This window comes from Lytechinus pictus, chromosome 11 (assembly GCF_037042905.1).
Source record: "Lytechinus pictus isolate F3 Inbred chromosome 11, Lp3.0, whole genome shotgun sequence".
Lineage (NCBI taxonomy): Eukaryota > Metazoa > Echinodermata > Echinoidea > Temnopleuroida > Toxopneustidae > Lytechinus > Lytechinus pictus.
This window is the reverse complement of record NC_087255.1, coordinates 33,858,867-33,869,256: the sequence shown is the minus strand read 5'-3', so window position 1 is coordinate 33,869,256 and position 10,390 is coordinate 33,858,867. Positions and strand designations below refer to the sequence as shown.

Below are 10,390 nucleotides of genomic sequence, written 5' to 3'. Positions count from 1 at the left end.
ATGTGGGTCATTGGATTCGGATCATTATTTGGGAACAGCATGGTGATTTTCTTCCGACTTCGGAACTGGAAATTATGGAATAACAACGTTCAGAGACTTTTTATTTCAAACTTAGCCATAGCAGATTATCTGATGGGTATTTATATGCTAGTTATTGCATCCATGGATCTGTATTACGGTGAACTATACTATCTAACAGCATTGACTTGGCGAGAGTCTAACCTCTGTAAACTTATTGGTTTTGTGGCCCTCTTATCAAGCGAGGCTACAGTTTTTCTCCTCGCACTCATCACACTTGATCGGTTTCTTTGCATCACTTTCCCCTTTGGCACCATCAAGTTTCGCAATACATCCGGACGGGTCAGTTTGGTCCTGACTTGGCTATTGGCATTGATTCTTAGTTTTTCACCTATTCTCCTCGGCAACAGTGTCAAGGATTTCTACGGTTTCTCCGATGTCTGTGTGGGCCTACCTTTCAAGCGATATTCGACAAAGAGTGGCTACATCCAATATGATGCAACCGAATCTCTCTACATTTTCATCGAAAGCACAGAGACGGAGCACCGACCATATTGGACGTATTCCATTGCATTGTACCTAGGTGTCAACCTGGCGGTGTTCGTACTCATCTTTCTTTGTTACGTCATCATATTCCTCCAGGTCAGAAAGTCGGCTCAAACTGTAAAGTCGGAACGCCAGCAGCGCGAACGAAAGATGACTATTAAAATGGCGCTGATCGTCGGTACCGATTTTTGTTGTTGGATGCCAGTCATCACCATGGGGATCTTGTCTCAGACAGGAGTGATCGATTTACCGGTATCTCTGTATGCATGGGCAGTGGTTTTTATCTTACCAATTAATTCTACCTTGAACCCATATTTGTACACATTTGCTGCTCTCGGTACTTGCAAGAAGCAAACTAAATCACCACTATCTCGATCCATCGTAGCGATGGGTAACACAGTTGCTAAACGGATGCCATAGTGGCATATGCAGACCTTGATATTGCTCATGATTATCAATAACTGAGGTCATACATGATATTGTGCGATTTTTAACCTGAGGAGATAGTAAATTCAAGGTTTAGCATAAGGGTAAGATTTGCGGCAGGCGTGGGAATGCGGTGAGAGTTTATATTAGCGCGTTTTCGCCCAGCGTCGTACGACGTAGAACGTAAGGGTCGTGTGCAAAAATCGCCAACTTCCATGGAAACAGAGGCCCGAGCGTTCTTGAGCTCAAATCACGGACGGTTCTTCCGCAAATTAGCGGGCGTCCGCATTAGAACGTAGGATTTGTCAACAGCCGTCAACAGCCAATCAGATCGCTTGTAGAGCGAGCAAGCTGAGCCGATGTAAACACATTCGCCCATCGCGTGCATGCACATGTTGTACTCTACTCTGACTACACTGATAGCTGAAAGCTTCAAAACATGGACTCGAATGCGAGTTTTTCGGTGAGTACCATTTCAATTATACTAAAATCAAGCTAAGTATAATTTCAAAATGTTACAGTAGAAGTTTAAACGAGTATGATTATTGAAATATGATTGAAAAGCCGTTGCATGGCTCGGTCGACGACGCGACTGCAAGACACATGGCACTGCCAGTTGTGTGCACATAGTAGGAACATATACAATGCATATGTTGGCGTGTCAACATTACATGCCAGCCATATGCATTGGTCGATCCGGCCGCGTTCAGCGATTTGCGAAACTGCTTACAAGCGAGAGTTGAGCGCGACGGACGCACGAACCAAGAGATCGTTCTACGTCGTAGATAGCGTCGTACGACGCTGATCGAAAACGCGCTATTTTGGTTAAAGGACGGATTCCACTGCATGGGAACAATATAGCATAGGCCTACAATGTATGAATAAAAATCATGTTTTAACTTAATTTGATTTAATAGTCTTCGTACTGCTCCAATGTATTTGTCTTATATTCAATAAACCAACCTCAAACCTTGGATTGTCATTGAAAATTTATTATTCTTCGTATTTTTTTTTAGTATACTTTCTCTTTTCCTTGATTGAAATGCTCTTATCCGAACCAAACATTTATACGTTTAATGAAAATAAACCCTTTAATGATTTAGATGCAGATGAAACTGAGGAAACACCTGAAGTGATCATGATTGTGTATGATATAGGCCCATACATTATATGATCAGAGCCAATATCAGTATGCGAGATAAATCGTTTGAAGTATTCATTTATTTATTTATTTAAAAACGGGGAAGCCCATTCAACAATGTGTTGGTCTCCCATGGGGCCCTGTGACAGTGGACATAGCATAACATAACAGTTATAACAATTCATTTACATAGCAACATTATAACATAGGAGAGGCATAAATAAATTAGTAAATACATGGGAAGGAAATAAGGAAACATACAATTGACAATAAAAGTACAATTATTTAAAAAAGTATGAGGTAATGCTGTTCCAGTTTGAACAACATCAACATCTAAAATACATATTTGTTCACAATATTTTTCAGGCAGTTTTCTTTAAAATTTTGTGTGCTTCTCTTTGTCCTCAAAGGACACTGCAAATTTCCTAAAGAAAACAAATGTGACATTGATGGATTTTAATATACTCGAGGTTGATCGGACCAATCGTAATTCTTTGTAAGACGGGACCCGGAAATCGAATCGGAGCCTGGCATGATGGTGATATTAATATGCGGTATCAGTGGCGGACCGTGACCCGGAGGAGACAAAGCGTTGGAGGGGCACTGTATTGTTTGTGAACAATGCTGTCCCCCTCCAATGCTTTGTCTTCTCCGGGTCACGGTCCGCCACTGTGCGGTAAATCAACACTTCATTCCTCCACCATAATTCAATTCCATTTCAGGTGACCATAGACTTTAATCTTTTCTTGACTCTGTGCCAATCAGGTACGTATCCAGCATCAGATCCTTCGAAGCATTTCATGGACCTATTTGCTAATCGTCTGGGGACAATAGTGACTCTATTGTTCATGGGCCCATACATATCTTTTTCATAATTGATGCTGGATACGCTGGTGCAAATGACTTTGCAATTCACATACCCACTTAAAATGTTGGGCAACATACTGTCCACTGTGTTGGGTAATGTATGTAGGTGTATATATATATATATATATATATATATATTGTGGGCAATTATTGTCCAATTGAGCAAATTCATTACCCAGTTTGGACAGATTTTAACCAATAGTTGTCTGGACAGAATGTTGCCCAGTGATGGTTAAACATTTGACATTTTTTGCCCAACCATTTTAAGAGTATCTAACTAATCTTAGTATACATGAAACAAAAGAAATAGGCCTATATGATTGAGAAGATAGCAGCCACGTGAATACGATTTCATAAGATAACCATTCAACTGATTACGGTCCGATCCATAATGAAGATTGTTTACCTTCTTACGCCTCAGTCACATTTGCTCTACCGCGGCCGTACGGCAAGTCGAAAAACATCCGTTTTAACATATTTTGATTTGATTTTATTTTATTCAGACAGAAAAATAAAATATTTACATGTCTCGGGTTGCAAAACAAGGTTTAGGAAAACCCATACAAGTTGGCATCCCAGATATATAAAACGAAGTACAAAACATATCGATGACATTAACCGAGTAATACAAATACATAGTATAAAGGCATTCAACAAATTAAAAGGCATTATTAATAATTCTTCAAAATACTACGATTGCTTGAAATAAATAACTCAAATGTCTAATTGGAGATTTTTCAACAGGGACGATTTAAATGTACTGAGAGATGGTCTATTAACTACTATTTCAGGGAGTTGATTCCACTCATTGATTGTTTGGGGATAAAATGATTTCATATAATAGTCTGTTCTGGCATATGGAACACTCATCTTAAAAGTATTGTCATTTCTTCCTATTCTATTCGCTTGTGTGCACCTATTTATTTCAACTACATTAACAATCTTATTTGAAATTTTATAGTATAAAACAAGTCTATGGTATTTTCGTCTTTTTTCTAATGAATCCAGTTTAACCTTTTTTAACAATACGCTGTAGCTCGTAGACCAATCTTTGCACATCATCCTTACGTAGCGTTTTTTAATACGTTCAATCATGTCTTTGTGTGTGGCTCGATAAGGATCCCATGCCGTACAACAATACTCTAAACGTGAACGAATTAGTGTTTCAAAAAGACATTTCAAAATAGATTTTGGGCAATTAACAAAATTCCTTCTGATGATTCCCATAATCCTATTACATTTTGTATATAAATCCATGCAATGGTCGTTCCAGTTTAAAGAATCGTTTATTAAAAGACCTAAATATTTTTCACATTTTACATTTGATAATTCCTGTCCATTAATATAATACATATATGTTATATCGTGATGTTTTCGTGACATATTCATAATTTTACACTTAGATACATTAAAATCGAGCATCCACGCTTCAGACCATTTGCTTAAAACTTCTAAATCGTGTTGTAACGTCTTACAATCATTTATGTTAAAGATTGGGCGGTATAATATACAATCGTCCGCATATAATCGAATAGTTGATGAAATATTATTAGGCATATCATTTATAAAGCATAAAAACAATACCGGACCTAAGATTGTTCCTTGAGGAACACCTGATTTAACTTTGGACCATGAGGAACATTCGCCATTTATAACTACTCTTTGATATCGATTCTGTAAAAAATTCATGATCCATTCTAAATTGTGAGAAGTAACACCGTACATTTCAAGTTTTATTCTTAAAAGATCGTGAGGCACGCTGTCAAATGCCTTTGCAAACTCAAGAAAAGCAATATGGACGCTTGAACCAGACTCCATATTATAACTCCAATCATTAATTGCTTCTATAAGTTGTGTTTCACAACTTCTCTTTTGACGGAAACCATGTTGATTGTCACATAATATGTTATTTTCGTTAAAGTGTTCAATAAGATGTTTACAAATGATACGTTCTAAGATTTTGCATGTAACTGATGTAAGGAATATCGGGCGATAATTACTAGGGTCCTGTTTGTTACCCTTTTTATACAGTGGGCATATAGACAAATTCGACTTCACCTCACTGTAACTTATAGCGGCCATAACTGGGGGGCTTCCAAAGAGCAACAAAATCACTTTCAATGGAGTATGCAATGAGCCAGGTGTGTTACCATGTCAGTGAATACATTTTCTTTTGTTAGGCATACTTGAAGCCCCCCCCCCCCAGATAGAAATTACCATAAAAAACAGCACCCAAACCGAATTCGTCTATATTAGCCCTTTGCCAATCATCTGGCAATACACCTGATGACAAATACATGTTAAAGAGCTTGCAGAGAGTAGGTGCCAATTGTTCTGCACCTTCTTTCAACAAGCGTGGTGCTAATTCATCGGGTCCTTGCGCTTTTGATACATCTAAATTCTTTAACAGCTTTAGAACTTCTGCTTCGGTACACTGAACATCATCCATAATAGGAACATTACTCTTTAATTTCGGTTGGGGTTGACTTAAACGATTAATGAATATTTGATTAAATTGTTCATTAAAAACGTCAGCTTTTTGTTGGTCTTCTGTTATAATTGTGCCGTTTACATTTAAACAATCTATCGTACCACGATCACATTTTCTAGATTCAATAAAGTTCCAAAAACGTTTAGGACTATGTTTTAGATTACTACATATATCATTTCGCAAATAATTTACATAATTTACTTTCATTTTCTTCTTTACTTTCTCAAAAGTCTATATTTTTCCCAATGGGTTTTCTTATTTGTCCTTTTGGCTTTCTTGAAGGATATATTTCTTTTTCTCATTAATTTCCTGAAGTCTTTATCTACCCATGGAACATTAGATCTTCTTTTTAAATTACCATGAGGTACATTTGCATCACAGATCTTTTTTACAGTGGATTTGATAAACTGCCAATATTTTTTTACATCTCTGTTTTTCTCAGAAAATAGTATACTTTGCAAATCGTTTCTAAAATTATCAAAATTAGCTTTAGAATAAAAATATGTATGTTTCTTTTCTAATTCACCTTTCCTCATACAACAAATATCAAAAGTTATAGCCTCATGGTCACTTATATAGCCTCATGGTCACTTATACCAGGAATAACATCAACATTAGACACATCTGATGGATGAGAAGTAAATAATAAATCAAGTATGTTACAAGTCTTATCCGTAATCCTTGTCGGTTGGTTCACATGCTGATAAAGAAAATTATTTTCAATTATTGATATAAAACATTTTGTGAACTCAGAGTTTTCGGATGTAACATTATATCCGTTAACCCACTTCAAACTTGGTAAATTAAAGTCTGTTAAAATAACATTGCATATTTTCTTACAATTATGTGTTATTAAAGACATAGATTTATCAAGTTCATGTACAATTTCTATTTTAATGTTTAGGGGTCTATAATAAACTCTGAGAATAATAGATTTTGTATCTTTGAATAATATTTCGCACCAGATAATTTCACAGTTAGTCTCGAGGTCTTCTCTATGGACTATCGACAAGTTATCTTGGTACGCGATGAGAATCCCTCCACCATGTCTATTTCTATCTTTACGTATTACCTTAAAATTTTGGGGAAATATCTCAGAGGATGAAATTTCCGGGCATAAATGAGTTTCAGTGATACAAAAAACATTAGGTTTAACATGTTCAATAATTGTTCTTATTTCATCGATTTTGTTTGAAACACTCCTTGCATTTAACGATATACATTTCAGATTACTTTGATAATTATTATCATCTTGTTTAAAACGTAGAGTACTTGTTAAATAATTTGGTTCGTCAAGGTGCACAGGTGAGTGTCCATCATTGGCACTTTCTTCTTGGCCGACTTTTTAATAAGTGCAATACTTTTCTTTATGTCCCAGCTGATTACATCGGCGACATTGGGGCCGGATTCCGTGTCGACATGTGTCAGCCCTATGATTTGGTTCGCCGCACTATTCGCAACATCTTCCGTACATGGTGGGCGTGCCGCGGACTACTGATGTGTAGGCTCTGTTTCCATGGGAACCGAAACGCGTCACGGGAGGAGTCAATCGTTGTCTTGGTGTGAGGTTGTACGTTGATGGTTGGAATGAAGGGCGGGGTGGGTGGGTGTTCTGGAAAATCGGGGGTGGAAAAGGATGCGATGGCGCGTAGGCGTACTGATGAGGTTGTGGTGGATATGGAGAATTCGTGATCGATGGGCGTATAAAGGGAGGGAAGGCGTACCGGTAGAGCTCTGATGTGGCAGATTGCGAATATACAGGAGCTGGGGGAGTCCGAGGAAAAGATTGAGATTGTAGCCCAGGGGGTTGAGATGATAATGGTCCCTTATGTGGCCTTGGAGGATGAACTGGTAGGTCGGATGTCCCTGGGGGTGACGGCTGTGAATTTGGGTGGGTGTTTGAGGATGGAGGTCGTTGGGATGATGACGTGAGACTGTGAGATGATGGCCCGGATGATGGATGATGAGATGTTGGTGACGATGACTTCTCCTTTGACTGTGGGTTGTCAAGCATAGCGACGATAGCGTGCTTAACCTGCTTCATATCTATTGTCAGTTGCTCGATGCGCTGATTGATGCATTTGCACTTCATACAAATGTGCTCCGTGACGTCACACTTCAAGTTACATAACTTGCAGTTTCGTGAGAGATTACGATCTTCAATTGGAATACTTTCATCATTGTTAATGCTGGTAATAGAACTATTGACGTCATCGTTAGACATTGATGCAGTTGAGTGAGTCGGACGTTCATGTTCGTAAGTGATGACAAAATGGCGACATATTTCAATGTTCAGTTCTGGATAAATTTGTGATAGTTCGCCCTGGTAAAAGTCTGAAGTAAAAAGGATCTTTTTCAAGATAGGGCACGTTACGTACGTAACGTGATAAGGGTGTCAAAAACACAAAAATAATTTTAAAAAAAGGGTGTCTATTTCGCTAGGAAAGTTACGTGCTTTGGGTCAAATTTGTGGGGATGAATAAAACAAAATTCAAATGTTTTATAAAGGATGTCACTTTTGCCCAAACACTACTAGTTTAGAGTCCGATTTGCGCGAGGTGTGGAAGGTGGGGTCGTAAATAACCAAATGATGTGTAAACCGACGACCAAAGGACCCGTGACATGACAATAAAATATGGCTATACTTGTTTAGGGGTTAATTTATGGAATACTTGCCAAGAGTATCGTTTTGCTTCCAGTACTTGTTTAGGGTAGGGTTTTACACGCCAATACTTGTTAAGGGGTGCATTTTCAGTATATGGAAAATACGTGTTTAGGGTGCTTTTCGAGACCCCATGGTCGCGCATGGTATCCACTCGTGAATGGAAGTGCCCCCCCCCCCTCCGGGGGGTTAATCCGCCTGTAATTTCAGTGTATAAAAAGGAACCAATTATTGTGCGTACTCTGATTCCAAATTCAAGTTCTTCGGCTTTCCATGAATCTTCCCTCTTACGTAACTCTATCTTCACCACTCCCACAACTGCTCTGTTGATCAACCTATTTGATTTGATTTGATTTGAATTTATTTTTCTTCTACATAACAATATAATATAACATAAATGTAACAAACATACATTGACAATAAATCAGGTATAAATCATTTAGCATAAAATTAATAGCAGAAGATGGATTGCCATAGTAAGCAAAAAAATGCTTGAAAATTATGACAAACCGAAACATATTTTAACCATATAATCATATTATGAGCAGAATAGACAATAACAAATTATTAAAGTATCAATTAAGTATAATATAAAAAGAGAAGAACAAAATCTAACAAGCCAAAACTTGCTATAATATATATAATCAACGACTCTGACACTTTAACCACCTGTTCCCCATATAGTCCAGTAGGAATTTTTCATACCTGGAAAAGTTGTTAAGTACAAGGTTTTTTTGTTGATTTGTGTAATTCTAGATGGGTATTGAAGTAAATTCAGCTTGGTTGCCACCTAAGCAACCTTGAGCATTTTTTTAAAATTAGCCTAATTAGCATAATCATCTAATTAGCATATAATGATATGTAATATGCTACTTCTCTTAAACCAGAAAGATTGAAAACATAAATAATATCATTTTACTAAGAGGTCCTGTGACGAGGAATCGATTCATATCAATAATTTGAATATTTAAGTTATGCAATTATCGTAATCAGCCTAATTAGCATAATGAGCTAATTAGCATAAGTGTTATCTATACGTATTTGTGGATGTCTATCCAAAAAATGCCCAATACGTAAATAATGCATCCTTAGGGTTTTCTATAGCGAGGAATTCATTTATGACATTATTTTTCAATTTTAACCAATGTAATTAGCATAATAAGCATAATGCACTAATTAACATATAATACATGTGCATATAATAATATATATTCTTTGTCATTTCATATTGAGAAGGTCCGAAAACATGATTTATACAGCTATCCTATGTTTTTCTCTGGCGAGGAATTCATTTATGACATTATATTTCCCTTTTATGAAATTGTCATAATTAGCATAATACGCTAATTACCATACATGTATATGTGCAATATATACATTCCTTTGTAATTTTATATCGAAAATGCCCGAATACATGAATAATACAGCTATCCCATGGTTTTCTATGACGATGAATCAATTTCTGACATTATTTTTCCCCTTTTTGCCAATGTAATTGTCGTAATTAGTATAATTAGCATAATGCGCTAATTAACACATATGTGCAATACATATATTCCTTTGTCATTTTATGTAAAAAATGCCTAAATATACATGAATAATACAGCTATCCCATGGTTTTCTATGCCGAGGAATTAATTTCTGACATTAGACATTATTATTTCCCTTTTTACCAATGTAATTGTTGTAATTAGTATAATTACCATAATGCGCTAATTAACATATATGTACAATATATATATATATATATTCCTTTGCAATTTTGTACTAAGTGAGAATGCCCGAAAACAAATAATACAGCGTTCCTATAGTTTTTCGATGATGAGGAATTCTTTTGTTACATTATCTTTTTCCTTTTAACCAAGGTTATTGTTGTAATTAGCTTAATTAGCATAATGTGCTAATTAACATATTTGCAATAAATAGATTTCTATGTCAAAGTACTGTCTACATCGGCCTGAAAACATAAATAATGCTGCTCTTCCAATGTTTTCTGTGTTGATGAATTCATTTATGACAGTAGTTTTCCATTTTAACCAATGTCAATGCCTTAATAAGAATTACTGGCTCAATGTACTAATTAACTTCTATGTGCAATATATTAAGTATATATTCCTATGTTAGTTTATAATATCGAGACTGCCTGAAAATATGAAAAATGCAGCTATCCTAAGGTTAGTGTTAATTAAAATATAGGTGCAATACATATATTTCGTGGTCACTGTAGTTATTGTCGACT

At 36.4% G+C, this 10,390-nt stretch overlaps 1 protein-coding gene across 1 annotated transcript; it reads left to right on the top strand.

The window, feature by feature from the left end:
- Nucleotides 1-984, top strand: LOC129272172 (G-protein coupled receptor GRL101-like). The gene has a single exon (XM_054909401.2). It carries the CDS (start codon nucleotides 1-3, stop codon nucleotides 982-984), a length of 984 nt encoding a protein of 327 aa, XP_054765376.2.
- The last annotated feature ends 9,406 nt before the right edge of the window (nucleotides 985-10,390 follow it).

Coding starts and splice junctions, on each gene's coding strand:
- LOC129272172 (XM_054909401.2), top strand. CDS start 1: ATGTGGGTCATTGGATTCGGATCATTATTTGGGAACAGCATGGTGATT.